At 50.0% G+C, this 18,850-nt stretch overlaps 1 protein-coding gene across 1 annotated transcript in view; it reads right to left on the bottom strand.

Moving 5' to 3' along the window:
- LOC140493666 (complement component C7-like) overlaps positions 1–18,850 on the bottom strand; it is a 108,382-nt gene that overhangs the window by 5,419 nt on the left and 84,113 nt on the right. The window contains exon 5 of the mRNA XM_072592383.1: positions 7,954–8,350. Within this exon, the coding sequence (XP_072448484.1) occupies positions 7,954–8,350 (397 nt within the window). The remainder of the gene's footprint in view (positions 1–7,953; positions 8,351–18,850) is intronic.

Here is an 18,850-nt window from a genome sequence, read left to right as displayed (position 1 = left end):
TTTAGTAAACACACACACAGCTCATTTAGTAAAAACACACACACAGCCTCATTTAGTAAAACACACACACAGCCTCATTTAGTAAAAACACACACACAGTCTCATTTAGTAAAAACACACACACAGCCTCATTCTAGTAAAAAACACCACCACACAGCCTCATTTAGTAAACACACACACACAGCCTCATTTAGTAAACACACACACACACAGCCTCATTTAGTAAAAAACACACACAGCCTCATTTAGTAAAACACACACAGACAGCCTCATTTAGTAAAAACACACCACACAGCCTCTCATTTAGTAAACACACACACACAGCCTCATTTAGTAAAAACACACACACAGCCTCATTTAGTAAACACACACACACAGCCTCATTTAGTAAACACACACACAGCCTCATTAGTAAACACACACACAGCTCATTCAGTAAAAACACACACAGCCTCATTTAGTAAACACACACACACAGCCTCATTTAGTAAAAACACACACACAGCCTCATTTAGTAAAAACACACACACGCCTCATTTAGTAAAACACACACACACAGCATCATTTAGTAAAAACACACACACAGCCTCATTTAGTAAAACACACACACACAGCCTCATTTAGTAAAAACACACACACAGCCTCATTTAGTAAACACCACACACACAGCCTCATTTAGTAAAACACACACACACAGCCTCATTTAGTAAAAACACACACAGCCTCATTTAGTAAAACACACACACACAGCCTCATTTAGTAAAAACACACACACAGCCTCATTTAGTAAACACACACACAGCCTCATTTAGTAAAAACACACACACACAGCCTCATTCAGTAAAAACACACACAGCCTCATTTAGTAAACACACACACACAGCCTCATTTAGTAAACACACACACACAGCCTCATTTAGTAAAACACACACACAGCCTCATTTAGTAAAAACACACACACAGCCTCATTTAGTAAAAACACACACACAGCCTCATTTAGTAAAAACACACACACAGCCTCATTTAGTAAAAACACACACACAGCCTCATTTAGTAAACACACACACACAGCCTCATTTAGTAAAAACACACACACAGCCTCATTTAGTAAAAACACACACACAGCCTCATTTAGTAAACACACACACACAGCCTCATTTAGTAAAAACACACACACAGCCCTCATTTAGTAAACACACACACACAGCCTCATTTAGTAAACACACACACACAGCCTCATTTAGTAAACACACACACACAGCCTCATTTAGTAAAAACACACACACAGCCTCATTTAGTAAACACACACACAGCCTCATTTAGTAAAAACACACACACAGCCTCATTTAGTAAAAACACACACACAGCCTCATTTAGTAAACACACACACACAGCCTCATTTAGTAAAAACACACACACAGCCTCATTTAGTAAAAACACACACAGCCTCATTTAGTAAAAACACACACACACAGCCTCATTTAGTAAAAACACACACACAGCCTCATTTAGTAAACACACACACACAGTCTCATTTAGTAAAAACACACACACAGCCTCATTTAGTAAACACACACACACACAGCCTCATTTAGTAAAAACACACACACAGCCTCATTTAGTAAACACACACACAGCCTCATTTAGTAAAAACACACACACAGCCTCATTTAGTAAAACACCACACACAGCCTCATTTAGTAAAAACACACACACAGCCTCATTTAGTAAACACACACACACACAGCCTCATTTAGTAAAAACACACACAGCCTCATTTAGTAAAAAACACACACACAGCCTCATTTAGTAAACACACACACACAGCCATTAGTAACACACACGCCTCATTTAGTAAAAAACACACACACAGCCTCATTTAGTAAAAACACACACACACAGCCTCATTTAGTAAACACACACACAGCCTCATTTAGTAAAAACACACACACACAGCCTCATTTAGTAAACACACACACACAGCCTCATTTAGTAAAACACACACACAGCCTCATTTAGTAAAAACACACACACACAGCCTCATTTAGTAAAAACACACACACAGCCTCATTTAGTAAACACACACACAGCCTCATTTAGTAAAAACACACACACAGCCTCATTAGTAAACACACCACACAGCCTCATTTAGTAAACACACACACAGCCTCATTTAGTAAACACACACACACAGCCTCATTTAGTAAAAACACACACACAGCCTCATTTAGTAAAAACACACACACAGCCTCATTTAGTAAACACACACACAGCTCTCATTTAGTAAAACACACACACAGCCTCATTTAGTAAACACACACACACAGTCTCATTTAGTAAAAACACACACACAGCCTCATTTAGTAAACACACACACACAGCCTCATTTAGTAAAAACACACACACAGCCTCATTTAGTAAAAAACACACACACAGCCTCATTTAGTAAAAACACACACACACAGCCTCATTTAGTAAAAACACACACAGCCTCATTTAGTAAACACACACACAGCCTCATTTAGTAAAAACACACACACAGCCTCATTTAGTAAACACACACACACAGCCTCATTTAGGTAAAAACACACACACAGCCTCATTTAGTAAACACACACACAGCCTCATTTAGTAAAAACACACACACAGCCTCATTTAGTAAACACACTCACACACAGCCTCATGTAGTAAAAACACACACAGCTCATTTAGTAAACACACACACACAGCCTCATTTAGTAAACACACACACACAGTCTCATTTAGTAAAAACACACACACAGTCCTCATTTAGTAAACACACACACAGCCTCATTTAGTAAACACACACACACAGCTTCATTTAGTAAAAACACACACCACAGCCTCATTTAGTAAACACACACACAGCCTCATTTAGTAAAAACACACACACAGCCTCATTTAGTAAACACACACACACACAGCCTCATTTAGTAAAAACACACACACAGTCTCATTTAGTAAAACACACACACAGCCTCATTTAGTAAAACACACACACAGCCTCATTTAGTAAACACACACACACAGCCTCATTTAGTAAACACACACACACACAGCCTCATTTAGTAAAAACACACACAGCCTCATTTAGTAAAAACACACACAGACAGCCTCATTTAGTAAAAACACACACACAGCCTCATTTAGTAAACACACACACACAGCCTCATTTAGTAAAAACACACACACAGCCTCATTTAGTAAACACACACACACAGCCTCATTTAGTAAAACACACACACAGCCCTCATTTAGTAAACACACACACACACAGCCTCATTAGTAAAAACACACACAGCCTCATTTAGTAAACACACACACACACAGCCTCATTTAGTAAACACACACACAGCCTCATTTAGTAAAAACACACACAGCCTCATTTAGTAAAAACACACACACACAGCCTCATTTAGTAAAAAACACACACACAGCCTCATTTAGTAAACACACACACACACAGCCTCATTTAGTAAAAACACACACAGCCTCATTTAGTAAACACACACACAGCCTCATTTAGTAAAAACACACACACAGCCTCATTTAGTAAAAACACACACACAGCCTCATTTAGTAAAAACACACACACAGCCTCATTTAGTAAAAACACACACACAGCCTCATTTAGTAAACACACACACAGCCTCATTTAGTAAAAACACACACACACAGCCTCATTCAGTAAAAACACACACAGCCTCATTTAGTAAAAACACACACACAGCCTCATTTAGTAAACACACACACACAGCCTCATTTAGTAAAAACACACACAGCCATCATTTAGTAAAAACACACACACAGCCTCATTTAGTAAAAACACACACAGCCTCATTTAGTAAACACACACACACAGCCTCATTTAGTAAACACACACACACAGCCTCATTTAGTAAAAACACACACAGCCTCATTTAGTAAACACACACACACAGCCTCATTTAGTAAACACACACACCAGCCTCATTTAGTAAAAACACACACACAGCCTCATTTAGTAAACACACACACACAGCCTCATTTAGTAAACACACACACAGCCTCATTTAGTAAACACACACACACAGCCTCATTTAGTAAACACACACACACAGCCTCATTTAGTAAACACACACACAGCCTCATTTAGTAAACACACACACACAGCCTCATTTAGTAAACACACACACACAGCCTCATTTAGTAAACACACACACAGCCTCATTTAGTAAACACACACACACAGCCTCATTTAGTAAACACACACACACAGCCTCATTTAGTAAACACACACACACAGCCTCATTTAGTAAAAACACACACAGCCTCATTTAGTAAACACACACACACAGCCTCATTTAGTAAACACACACACACAGCCTCATTTAGTAAACACACACACAGCCTCATTTAGTAAACACACACACACAGCCTCATTTAGTAAACACACACACACAGCCTCATTTAGTAAAAACACACACAGCCTCATTTAGTAAACACACACACACAGCCTCATTTAGTAAACACACACACACAGCCTCATTTAGTAAACACACACACAGCCTCATTTAGTAAAAACACACACACAGCCTCATTTAGTAAACACACACACACAGCCTCATTTAGTAAAAACACACACACAGCCTCATTTAGTAAACACACACACACACAGCCTCATTCAGTAAAAACACACACAGCCTCATTTAGTAAACACACACACACAGCCTCATTTAGTAAAAACACACACAGCCTCATTTAGTAAAAACACACACACACAGCCTCATTTAGTAAAAAACACACACACAGCCTCATTTAGTAAACACACACACACACAGCCTCATTTAGTAAACACACACACACAGCCTCATTTAGTAAACACACACACAGCCTCATTTAGTAAAAACACACACACAGTCTCATTTAGTAAAAACACACACAGCCTCATTTAGTAAAAACACACACAATTGCCTCATTTAGTAAAACACACACACAGCCTCATTTAGTAAACACACACACAGCCTCATTTAGTAAAAACACACACACACAGCCTCATTCAGTAAAAACACACACAGCCTCATTTAGTAAACACACACACACAGCCTCATTTAGTAAACACACACACACAGCCTCATTTAGTAAAAAACACACACAGCCTCATTTAGTAAAAACACACACACACAGCCTCATTTAGTAAAAACACACACAGCCTCATTTAGTAAACACACACACACAGCCTCATTTAGTAAACACACACACACAGCCTCATTTAGTAAAAACACACACAGCCTCATTTAGTAAACACACACACAGCCTCATTTAGTAAAAACACACACACAGCCTCATTTAGTAAACACACACACACAGCCTCATTTAGTAAACACACACACAGCCTCATTTAGTAAACACACACACACAGCCTCATTTAGTAAACACACACACACAGCCTCATTTAGTAAACACACACACAGCCTCATTTAGTAAACACACACACACAGCCTCATTTAGTAAACACACACACACAGCCTCATTTAGTAAACACACACACACAGCCTCATTTAGTAAAAACACACACAGCCTCATTTAGTAAACACACACACACAGCCTCATTTAGTAAACACACACACACAGCCTCATTTAGTAAACACACACACACAGCCTCATTTAGTAAACACACACACACAGCCTCATTTAGTAAACACACACACACAGCCTCATTTAGTAAACACACACACACAGCCTCATTTAGTAAAAACACACACAGCCTCATTTAGTAAACACACACACACAGCCTCATTTAGTAAACACACACACACAGCCTCATTTAGTAAACACACACACAGCCTCATTTAGTAAACACACACACACAGCCTCATTTAGTAAACACACACACACAGCCTCATTTAGTAAAAACACACACAGCCTCATTTAGTAAACACACACACACAGCCTCATTTAGTAAACACACACACAGCCTCATTTAGTAAACACACACACACAGCCTCATTTAGTAAACACACACACACAGCCTCATTTAGTAAAAACACACACAGCCTCATTTAGTAAACACACACACACAGCCTCATTTAGTAAACACACACACAGCCTCATTTAGTAAAAAACACACACACAGCCTCATTTAGTAAACACACACACACAGCCTCATTTAGTAAACACACACACAGCCTCATTTAGTAAACACACACACAGCCTCATTTAGTAAAAACACACACACAGCCTCATTTAGTAAAAACACACACAGCCTCATTTAGTAAACACACACACACAGCCTCATTTAGTAAACACACACACACAGCCTCATTTAGTAAAAACACACACAGCCTCATTTAGTAAACACACACACACAGCCTCATTTAGTAAAAACACACACACAGTCTCATTTAGTAAAAACACACACACAGCCTCATTTAGTAAACACACACACACAGCCTCATTTAGTAAAAACACACACACAGTCTCATTTAGTAAAAACACACACACAGCCTCATTTAGTAAAAACACACACACACAGCCTCATTTAGTAAACACACACACAGTCTCATTTAGTAAACACACACACACAGCCTCATTTAGTAAACACACACACACAGTCTCATTTAGTAAAAACACACACACAGCCTCATTTAGTAAACACACACACACAGCCTCATTTAGTAAACACACACACACACAGTCTCATTTAGTAAAAACACACACACAGCCTCATTTAGTAAAAACACACACACAGCCTCATTTAGTAAACACACACACACAGCCTCATTTAGTAAACACACACACACAGCCTCATTTAGTAAAAACACACACACACAGTCTCATTTAGTAAAAACACACACACACAGCCTCATTTAGTAAACACACACACACAGCCTCATTTAGTAAAAACACACACACACAGCCTCATTTAGTAAACACACACACACAGCCTCATTTAGTAAAAACACACACACAGCCTCATTTAGTAAACACACACACACACAGTCTCATTTAGTAAAAACACACACACAGCCTCATTTAGTAAACACACACACACAGCCTCATTTAGTAAACACACACACACAGCCTCATTTAGTAAAAACACACACACAGTCTCATTTAGTAAAAACACACACACACAGTCTCATTTAGTAAAAACACACACACACAGCCTCATTTAGTAAACACACACACACAGCCTCATTTAGTAAACACACACACACAGCCTCATTTAGTAAAAACACACACAGTCTCATTTAGTAAACACACACACACAGCCTCATTTAGTAAACACACACACACAGCCTCATTTAGTAAAAACACACACACAGTCTCATTTAGTAAAAACACACACACACAGTCTCATTTAGTAAAAACACACACACACAGCCTCATTTAGTAAACACACACACACAGCCTCATTTAGTAAACACACACACACAGCCTCATTTAGTAAAAACACACACAGCCTCATTTAGTAAACACACACACACAGCCTCATTTAGTAAAAACACACACAGTCTCATTTAGTAAACACACACACAGCCTCATTTAGTAAAAACACACACACAGCCTCATTTAGTAAAAACACACACAGTCTCATTTAGTAAACACACACACAGCCTCATTTAGTAAAAACACACACAGCCTCATTTAGTAAACACACACACACAGCCTCATTTAGTAAAAACATACACACAGCCTCATTGAGATAATACACTGTCATGCTCATACTATGATCCCCACCCCTCTCCAAATTGCAACCTTCTCCCCTCCTGCACTGACTGTGAACCCCCCCCCCCCCCCGCTTCCCCGTGTAGTTTCCCCTCCCCCAGCTGTATGTCGTCTCTACCCCCACCCTCCCATCACTGATGGTGTGATCACCAACTGATTGATCCAGAGGTGCCAGTAGTGCTCTGGGATCCTGGATTTGAACCCCATCATGCCAGAGTCTACCGCTGGTCTGGAAGCTGTTGATGATAATTGGGAAAATCCCACCAGGTTCACCAATATCCTTTAGGGAATGCGAGTTGCCATCTATTGGCACTGACACCCGAACAATGCTGCCCATGTCTGTTTCAGAGCCCCCTGTCAGACACACGTGGGTGACTGGTACCTTACCACTTTCCTGATCCTGGGCAAGCACACCATTCTCACAGGCTACCCCGAAGGTGTAAGGTTTACAGAAACACTGACACGTGGAGTCCACCACCAGTGCCTGACCATTGTTCAGACACGGCCGACACTGACAGGGATGGAGCTCGTTGATGTATTGCTGAATCGCTCTCTGTAGGTAATGTCTCTTCACCCCAGCGCAGGGCACACCCTTCACCAACTCATGGAGAGGGGCGAGCTGAAACAGACATGTCAGAATATCAGAAACTGCAGGTTCAGGGAGACCAGCCTGGGAGGGGAATGGATCGCCAGATCCATAGTTACAGGATAATGTCTGCTCTGTGGGGGTGACCCCACTGTATACAGTCAGTTCACAGTGAAATCAAAAGATGGACGCATAGGGAGTGGGCACTGTCAGAGGGTCAGGGCTGAGGGAGTGGACACTGTCAGAGGGTCAGTACTGAGGGAGTGCCGCACTGTCAGAGGGTCAGTGCTGAGGGAATACTGCACTGTCAGAGGGTCAGTGCTGAGGGAGTGGACACTGTCAGAGGGTCAGGGATGAGGGAGTGGGCACTGTCAGAGGGTCAGTGCTGAGGGAGTGGGCACTGTCGGAGGGTCAGTGCTGAGGGAGTGGGCACTGTCGGAGGGTCAGTGCTGAGGGAGTGGGCACTGTCGGAGGGTCAGGGCTGAGGGAGTGGGCACTGTCAGAGGGTCAGTGCTGAGGGAGTGGGCACTGTCACCGGGTCAGGACTGAGGGAGTGGGCACTGTCGGAGGGTCAGTGCTGAGGGAGGGGGCACTGTCGGAGGGTCAGGGCTGAGGGAGTGGGCACTGTCAGAGGGTCAGGGCTGAGGGAGTGGGCACTGTCAGAGGGTCAGTGCTGAGGGAGTGGGCACTGTCAGAGGGTCAGGGCTGAGGGAGTGGGCACTGTCGGAGGGTCAGGGCTGAGGAAGTGGGCACTGTCAGAGGGTCAGGGCTGAGGGAGTGGGCACTGTCGGAGGGTCAGTGCTGAGGGAGTGCCGCACTGTCGGAGGGTCAGTACTGAGGGAGTGGGTCCTGTCAGAGGGTCAGGGCTGAGGGAGTGGGCACTGTCAGAGGGTCAGTGCTGAGGGAGTGGGCACTGTCAGAGGGTCAGGGCTGAGGGAGTGGGCACTGTCAGAGGGTCAGGGCTGAGGGAGTGGGCACTGTCAGAGGGTCAGGGCTGAGGGAGGGGGCACTGTCGGAGGGTCAGGGCTGAGGGTGTGGGCACTGTCAGAGGGTCAGGGCTGAGGGAGTGGGCACTGTCAGAGGGTCAGGGCTGAGGGAGTGGGCACTGTCAGAAGGTCAGTGCTGAGGGAGTGCCACACTGTCAGAGGGTCAGTGCTGAGGGAGTGCCGCACTGTCAGAGGATCAGGACTGAGGGAGTGGGCACTGTCAGAGGGTCAGTGCTGAGGGAGTCCCACACTGTCAGAGGGTCAGAGCTGAGGGAGTGCCGCACTGTCGGAGGGTCAGTGCTGAGGGAGTGCCGCACTGTCAGTAGGTCAGTGCTGAGGGAGTGCCGCACTGTCAGTAGGTCAGTGCTGAGGGAGTGCCGCACTGTCAGTAGGTCAGTGCTGAGGGAGTGCCACACTGTCAGAGGATCAGGACTGAGGGAGTGGGCACTGTCGGAGGGTCAGTGCTGAGGGAGTGCCACACTGTTGGAGGGTCAGTGCTGAGGGAGCGCCGCACTTTCAGAGGGTCAGTGCTGAGGGAATGCTGCACTGTCGGAGGGTCAGTGCTGAGGGAGTGGACACTGTCGGAGGGTCAGTGCTGAGGGAGTGCCACACTGTCGGAGGGTCAGTGCTGAGGGAGTGGACACTGTCGGAGGGTCAGTGCTGAGGGAGTGCCGCACTGTCGGAGGGTCAGTGCTGAGGGAGGGCTGCACTGTCGGAGGGTCAGTGCTGAGGGAGTGCCGCACTGTCGGAGGGTCAGTGCTGAGGGAGTGCCGCACTGTCAGAGGGTCAGTGCTGAGGGAATGCTGCACTGTCAGAGGGTCAGTGCTGAGGGAGTGCTGCACTGTCGGAGGGTCAGTGCTGAGGGAGTGCTGCACTGTCAGAGGGTCAGTGCTGAGGGAGTGCTGCACTGTCGGAGGGTCAGTGCTGAGGGAGTGCTGCACTGTCAGAGGGTCAGTACTGAGGGAGTGCCGCACTGTCGGAGGGTCAGTGCTGAGGGAGTGCCGCACTGTCGGAGGGTCAGTGCTGAGGGAGTGCCGCAATGTTGGAGGGTCAGTGCTGAGAGAGTGCTGCGCTGTCACAGGGTCAGTGCTGAGGGAGTGCTGCACTGTCGGAGGGTCAGAACTGAGGGACTGCCGCACTGTCGGAGGGTCAGTACTGAGGGAGTGCTGCACTGTCGGAGGGTCAGGGCTGAGGGAGTGGGCACTGTCAGAGGGTCAGGGCTGAGGGAGTGGGCATTGTCAGAGGGTCAGGGCTGAGGGAGTGGGCACTGTCGGAGGGTCAGGGCTGAGGGAGTGGGCACTGTCGGAGGGTCAGTGCTGAGGGAGTGCTGCACTGTCAGAGGGTCAGTGCTGAGGGAGTGCTGCACTGTCAGAGGGTCAGTGCTGAGGGAGTGGGCACTGTCGGAGGATCAGGGCTGAGGGAGTGGGCACTGTCAGAGGGTCAGTGCTGAGGGAGTGGGCACTGTCACCGGGTCAGGACTGAGGGAGTGGGCACTGTCGGAGGGTCAGTGCTGAGGGAGTGGGCACTGTCAGAGGGTCAGGGCTGAGGGAGTGGGCACTGTCAGAGGGTCAGGGATGAGGGAGTGGGCACTGTCAGAGGGTCAGTGCTGAGGGAGTGCTGCACTGTCAGAGGGTCAGGGCTGAGGGAGTGCCGCACTGTCGGAGGGTCAGTGCTGAGGGAGAGGGCACTGTCAGAGGGTCAGTGCTGAGGGAGTGCTGCACTGTCAGAGGGTCAGGGCTGAGGGAGTGGGCACTGTCAGAGGGTCAGTGCTGAGGGAGTGGGCACTGTCGGAGGGTCAGGGCTGAGGGAGTGGGCACTGTCAGAGGGTCAGGGCTGAGGGAGTGGGCACTGTCGGAGGGTCAGTGCTGAGGGAGTGCCGCACTGTCGGAGGGTCAGTGCTGAGGGAGAGGGCACTGTCGGAGGGTCAGGGCTGAGGGTGTGGGCACTGTCGGAGGGTCAGGACTGAGGGAGAGGGCACTGTCGGAGGGTCAGGGCTGAGGGTGTGGGCACTGTCGGAGGGTCAGTGCTGAGGGAGGGGGCACTGTCGGAGGGTCAGGGCTGAGGGTGTGGGCACTGTCGGAGGGTCAGGGCTGAGGGTGTGGGCACTGTCGGAGGGTCAGTGCTGAGGGAGGGGGCACTGTCGGAGGGTCAGGGCTGAGGGTGTGGGCACTGTCAGAAGGTCAGTGCTGAGGGAGTGCCACACTGTCAGAGGGTCAGTGCTGAGGGAGTGCCGCACTGTCAGTAGGTCAGTTCTGAGGGAGTGCCACACTGTCAGAGGATCAGGACTGAGGGAGTGGGCACTGTCAGAGGGTCAGTGCTGAGGGAGTGCCACACTGTTGGAGGGTCAGTGCTGAGGGAGCACCGCACTTTCAGAGGGTCAGTGCTGAGGGAATGCTGCACTGTCGGAGGGTCAGTGCTGAGGGAGTGGACACTGTCGGAGGGTCAGTGCTGAGGGAGTGCCACACTGTCGGAGGGTCAGTGCTGAGGGATTGGACACTGTCAGAGGGTCAGTGCTGAGGGAGTGCTGCACTGTCGGAGGGTCAGTGCTGAGGGAGTGCCGCACTGTCGGAGGGTCAGTGCTGAGGGAGTGGGCACTGTCGGAGGGTCAGTGCTGAGGGAGTGCCACACTGTCAGAGGGTCAGTGCTGAGGGAGTGCCGCACTGTCAGTAGGTCAGTGCTGAGGGAGTGCCACACTGTCAGAGGATCAGGACTGAGGGAGTGGGCACTGTCGGAGGGTCAGTGCTGAGGGAGTGCCACACTGTTGGAGGGTCAGTGCTGAGAGAGTGCTGCGCTGTCACAGGGTCAGTGCTGAGGGAGTGCTGCACTGTCGGAGGGTCAGTACTGAGGGAGTGCCGCACTGTCGGAGGGTCAGTACTGAGGGAGTGCTGCACTGTCGGAGGGTCAGTGCTGAGGGATGCTGCACTGTCGGAGGGTCAGTGCTGAGGGAGTGCTGCACTGTCAGAAGGTCAGTGCTGAGGGAGAGCCACACTGTCAGAGGGTCAGTGCTGAGGGAGTGCTGCACTGTCAGAGGGTCAGTGCTGAGGGAGAGCCGCACTGTCAGAGGATCAGGACTGAGGGAGTGGGCACTGTCGGAGGGTCAGTGCTGAGGGATTGCCACACTGTTGGAGGGTCAGTGCTGAGGGAGGGGGCACTGTCGGAGGGTCAGGGCTGAGGGTGTGGGCACTGTCAGAGGGTCAGGGCTGAGGGTGTGGGCACTGTCGGAGGGTCAGTGCTGAGGGAGGGGGCACTGTCGGAGGGTCAGGGCTGAGGGTGTGGGCACTGTCAGAGGGTCAGGGCTGAGGGAGTGGGCACTGTCAGAAGGTCAGTGCTGAGGGAGTGCCACACTGTCAGAGGGTCAGTGCTGAGGGAGTGCCGCACTGTCAGAGGATCAGGACTGAGGGAGTGGGCACTGTCAGAGGGTCAGTGCTGAGGGAGTGGGCACTGTCGGAGGGTCAGGGCTGAGGGAGTGGGCACTGTCAGAGGGTCAGGGCTGAGGGAGTGGGCACTGTCGGAGGGTCAGTGCTGAGGGAGTGCCGCACTGTCGGAGGGTCAGTGCTGAGGGAGAGGGCACTGTCGGAGGGTCAGGGCTGAGGGTGTGGGCACTGTCGGAGGGTCAGGGCTGAGGGAGAGGGCACTGTCGGAGGGTCAGGGCTGAGGGTGTGGGCACTGTCGGAGGGTCAGTGCTGAGGGAGGGGGCACTGTCGGAGGGTCAGGGCTGAGGGTGTGGGCACTGTCGGAGGGTCAGGGCTGAGGGTGTGGGCACTGTCGGAGGGTCAGTGCTGAGGGAGGGGGCACTGTCGGAGGGTCAGGGCTGAGGGTGTGGGCACTGTCAGAGGGTCAGGGCTGAGGGAGTGGGCACTGTCGGAGGGTCAGGGCTGAGGGAGTGCCACACTGTCAGAGGGTCAGTGCTGAGGGAGTGCCGCACTGTCAGTAGGTCAGTTCTGAGGGAGTGCCACACTGTCAGAGGGTCAGTGCTGAGGGAGTGCCGCACTGTCAGTAGGTCAGTTCTGAGGGAGTGCCACACTGTCAGAGGATCAGGACTGAGGGAGTGGGCACTGTCAGAGGGTCAGTGCTGAGGGAGTGCCACACTGTTGGAGGGTCAGTGCTGAGGGAGTGCCGCACTTTCAGAGGGTCAGTGCTGAGGGAATGCCGCACTGTCGGAGGGTCAGTGCTGAGGGAGTGGACACTGTCGGAGGGTCAGTGCTGAGGGAGTGCCACACTGTCGGAGGGTCAGTGCTGAGGGATTGGACACTGTCAGAGGGTCAGTGCTGAGGGAGTGCCACACTGTCGGAGGGTCAGTGCTGAGGGAGTGCTGCACTGTCGGAGGGTCAGTGCTGAGGGAGTGCCGCACTGTCGGAGGGTCAGTGCTGAGGGAGTGGGCACTGTCGGAGGGTCAGTGCTGAGGGAGTGCCACACTGTCAGAGGGTCAGTGCTGAGGGAGTGCCGCACTGTCAGTAGGTCAGTGCTGAGGGAGTGCCACACTGTCGGAGGGTCAGTACTGAGGGAGTGCTGCACTGTCGGAGGGTCAGTGCTGAGGGAGTGCTGCACTGTCGGAGGGTCAGTGCTGAGGGAGTGCTGCACTGTCAGAGGGTCAGTGCTGAGGGAGTGCTGCACTGTCAGAGGGTCAGTGCTGAGGGAGAGCCGCACTGTCAGAGGATCAGGACTGAGGGAGTGGGCACTGTCGGAGGGTCAGTGCTGAGGGAGTGCCACACTGTTGGAGGGTCAGTGCTGAGGGAGGGGGCACTGTCGGAGGGTCAGGGCTGAGGGTGTGGGCACTGTCAGAGGGTCAGGGCTGAGGGTGTGGCCACTGTCGGAGGGTCAGTGCTGAGGGAGGGGGCACTGTCGGAGGGTCAGGGCTGAGGGTGTGGGCACTGTCAGAGGGTCAGGGCTGAGGGAGTGGGCACTGTCAGAAGGTCAGTGCTGAGGGAGTGCCACACTGTCAGAGGGTCAGTGCTGAGGGAGTGCCGCACTGTCAGTAGGTCAGTGCTGAGGGAGTGCCACACTGTCAGAGGATCAGGACTGAGGGAGTGGGCACTGTCAGAGGGTCAGTGCTGAGGGAGTGCCACACTGTTGGAGGGTCAGTGCTGAGGGAGCGCCGCACTTTCAGAGGGTCAGTGCTGAGGGAATGCTGCACTGTCGGAGGGTCAGTGCTGAGGGAGTGGACACTGTCGGAGGGTCAGTGCTGAGGGAGTGCCACACTGTCGGAGGGTCAGTGCTGAGGGAGTGGACACTGTCAGAGGGTCAGTGCTGAGGGAGTGCCACACTGTCGGAGGGTCAGTGCTGAGGGAGTGCTGCACTGTCGGAGGGTCAGTGCTGAGGGAGTGCCGCACTGTCGGAGGGTCAGTGCTGAGGGAGTGGGCACTGTCGGAGGGTCAGTGCTGAGGGAGTGCCACACTGTCAGAGGGTCAGTGCTGAGGGAGTGCCGCACTGTCGGAGGGTCAGTGCTGAGGGAGTGGGCACTGTCGGAGGGTCAGTGCTGAGGGAGTGCCACACTGTCAGAGGGTCAGTGCTGAGGGAGTGCCGCACTGTCAGTAGGTCAGTGCTGAGGGAGTGCCACACTGTCAGAGGATCAGGACTGAGGGAGTGGGCACTGTCGGAGGGTCAGTGCTGAGGGAGTGCCACACTGTTGGAGGGTCAGTGCTGAGAGAGTGCTGCGCTGTCACAGGGTCAGTGCTGAGGGAGTGCTGCACTGTCGGAGGGTCAGTACTGAGGGAGTGCCGCACTGTCGGAGGGTCAGTACTGAGGGAGTGCTGCACTGTCGGAGGGTCAGTGCTGAGGGAGTGCTGCACTGTCAGAGGGTCAGTGCTGAGGGAGAGCCACACTGTCAGAGGGTCAGTGCTGAGGGAGTGCTGCACTGTCGGAGGGTCAGTACTGAGGGAGTGCTGCACTGTCAGAGGGTCAGTACTGAGGGTGTGCTGCACTGTCGGAGGGTCAGTACTGAGGGAGTGCCGCACTGTCAGAGGGTCAGTGCTGAGGGAGTGCTGCACTGTCAGAGGGTCAGTGCTGAGGGAGTGCTGCACTGTCAGAGGGTCAGTGCTGAGGGAGAGCCGCACTGTCAGAGGGTCAGTGCTGAGGGAGTGCTGCACTGTCAGAGGGTCAGTGCTGAGGGAGAGCCGCACTGTCGGAGGGTCAGTGCTGAGGGAGAGCCGCACTGTCGGAGGGTCAGTACTGAGGGTGTGCTGCACTGTCGGAGGGTCAGTACTGAGGGAGTGCCGCACTGTCACAGGGTCAATACTGAGGGAGTGCTGCACTGTCGGATGGTCAGTACTGAGGGAGTGCTGCACTGTCGGAGGGTCAGTACTGAGGGAGTGCTGCACTGTCGGAGGGTCAGTACTGAGGGAGTGCTGCACTGTCAGAGGGTCAGTACTGAGGGAGTGCTGCACTGTCGGAGGGTGAATAGTGTAATACATAAAATCCATTCACACTGATCAGGTTTTCCAATCTAATCTAGTCCCACCTGCCAGCACCCGGCCCATATCCCTCCAAACCCTTCCTATTCATCTACCCATCCAGATGCCTTTTAAATGTTGTAATTGTACCAGCCTCCACCACTTCGTCTGGCAGCTCATTCCATATCTGTACCACCCTCTGTGTGAAAACGTTGCCCCTTGAGTCCCTTTTTCCTTTCCCCTCTCACCCTAAAACCTATGCCCTCTAGTTCTGGACTCCCTTACCCTGAGAAAAAGACCTTGTCTCTTTACCCTATCAATGCCCCTCATGATTTTATAAACCTCTATGAGGGTCATCCCTCAGCCTCCGATGCTCCGGGGAAAACAGCTCCAGCATCTCTTTATAACTCAAGCCCTCCAGTCTCGGTAACATATTTGTAAATTCTTTTTGAACCCTTTCCAGTTTAATACCTTTGTTCCTGTAGCACGGCGACCAGAATTGTATGCACCACCCTCTGTGTGAAAAATGGGAACGTAACCAATGTCCTGCACAGCCATAAGATGATGTCCCAACTCCTGGGCTCAGGGCCCTGACCAATGACAGTAAGTGTGCCCTCTGCCTTCGTCACCATCTTTTCTCCATCTGACTCCTCATCCAAGGAACAATGTACCTGCACCATTAGGTCTCTCTGGGCCGTCCCCAGGGCTCTACCATTGACTGTGTCAGTCCTGACCAAGTACAACACCTTCCATTTATCTCAGTTAAACTCCATCTGGTATTCCTCAGCCCACTGAGCCAGCTGACCAAGATCTTGTTGTATTGTTCGGTAACCTTCTTCCCTGCTCACTATGTCTCCAAGTTTGTATCATCTGTAACCATCTTCCTATATTCACATTGAAATTGTTTCTACAAATGACAAACAGCAGAGGGCCCAGCACTGATCCTTGCAGCAGACCCCTGGTCACAGGCCTCCAGTCTGAACAGCAATCCTCTACCCCAACCCTCGGTCTCCTACCAAACTGTCAAACCAATGCTGCCTCCAATTGGCTAGCTCTCCCTGAATCCCCTGTAATCTAACCTCACTAACCAGGCGACCATGCAACATCTTGTTGAAGGCCTTGCTAAAGTCCATGTAGACAATGGTGTCTGGCCTGCCTTCATGTATTTTCTTGATCATCTCTTCAAAAACTCAATCAAGTTTGTGAGACATGATTTCCCACGCACAAAGCCATGTTGACTATCCCTAATCAGTCCTTGCCTTTCCAAATACGTGTACATCCTGTCCCTCAGGATTCCCTCCAACAACTTGCCCACCACCGAGGTCAGGCTCACCGGTCTATAGTTCCCTGGCTTGTCTTTACCACCCTTCTGAAACAGTGGCACCACGTTTGCCAACCTCCAGTCTTCTGGCACTTCACCTGTGACTATCGATGATACAAATATCTCAGCAAGAGGCCCAGCAATCACTTCCCTAGCTTCCTACAGAGTTCTCAGGTACACCTGGTCAGGTCCTGGAGACATATTTCCCTTAATGCATTTTAAGACATGCATCCTCTTCTGTAATGTGGACTCGGACTGAGATATCAGTGTTTGTTTCCCTGAGTTCCCTATCTTCCACATCTTTCTCCCTCAGTAAATGCAAAATATTCATTTGGTACCTCACCCACCTCCTATGCCTCCAAACATAGACAGACTCATTGACCTAGATGGGACCCTATTCTCTCCCCAGTTACTGCTTTCGCCTTAGCATACTTGCGGAATCTCTCTGGATTCTACTTAAACGTATCTGCCAACGCTATCTCAATGCCCCTTCTCTTCCAGGCATGCCCATGTTGAAGAGCTTCTGCTCCTGTCTCCGACAGGATTTCCGTTTCAATCCCTATCTATTGTTTACTTGTCAACGAAGTTTGGAGGTACCGTCGATAGTATTGAGGGCTACTGCAGGCTGCAGCGAGACATAGACAGGATGCAGAGCTGGGCTGAGAAATGGCAGATGGAGTTCAACCTGGATAAATGTGAAGTGATGCATTTTGGAAGGTCAAACTCGAATGCTGAATATAGGATTAAAGACAAGATTCTTGGCAGTGTACAGGAACAGAAGGATCTGGGTGTGCAATTACATGGATCCCTCAAAGTTTCCACCCAATTGGACAGGGTTGTTAAGAAAGCATATGGTGTTTTGGCTTTCATTAACAGGGGGATCGAGTTTAAGAGCCACGAGGTTTTGCTGCAGCTCTACAAGTCCCTGGTGAGACCACACTTGGAATATTGTGTCCAGTTCTGGTTGTCCTATGATAGGAAAGATACAGAGGCTTTGGAGAGGGTGCACAGAAGGTTTACCGGGATGCTGCCTGGACTGGAGGGCTTGCCTTATGAGAAAGGTTGAATAAGCTTGGACTTTTCTCTCTGGAGAGAAGGAGGAAGAGAGGAGACCTGATCGAGGTGGACAAGGTAATGAGAGGAATAGATAGAGTCAATAGGCAGAGACCTTTCCCCAGGGCAGGATTGACTGGTATGAGGGGGGTCATAGTTTGAAGATATTAGGAGGAAGGTATCAAGGGGACGTTAGAGGTAGGTTCTTTATGCAGAGAGTTGTGAATGTATGGAATGTGTCGCCAGCTGTGGTGGTGGTGGAAGCAGAGTCATTGGGGATATTTAAGCGACTGCTGGACATACACATGGAGAGCAGTGAGTTGAGGGGTGTGTAGGTTAAGTTACTATATTTTACATTAGGATTAAATCTCGGCATAACATCGTGGGCCAAAGGGCCTGTCCTGTGCTGTACTTTTCTATGTTCTATGTTCTATGTTATATCTCTTTCCCCCCACACCCCACCCCCACCCCATCTTCTGATTATAAACCAACATTTTTGTCACTATCATCAGTTCTGAGGAAGGGTCACTGGACCCAGAACATTATCTCTGATTTCTTTCCACAGATACTGCCAGACCTGCTGAGCTTTTCCAGCAATTTCTGTTTTTGTATAACACGACCCCTTTCTGCCTTCCTGAATTCCCTCTGTAGGGATTCCCTCAATCTCAGCTGTCGATAACTGACATATACCTCCTTCTTTATCTTTAGCAGAGCCTCCATATCTCTGGTCACCCAGTGTTCCCTACTCCTGTTAGCTTTGCCCTTCACACTAACGGCCGAGTCC

This window comes from Chiloscyllium punctatum, chromosome 2, assembly GCF_047496795.1.
Source record: "Chiloscyllium punctatum isolate Juve2018m chromosome 2, sChiPun1.3, whole genome shotgun sequence".
Classification (NCBI taxonomy): domain Eukaryota; kingdom Metazoa; phylum Chordata; class Chondrichthyes; order Orectolobiformes; family Hemiscylliidae; genus Chiloscyllium; species Chiloscyllium punctatum.
This window is presented reverse-complemented; position numbering and strand designations above follow the sequence as displayed.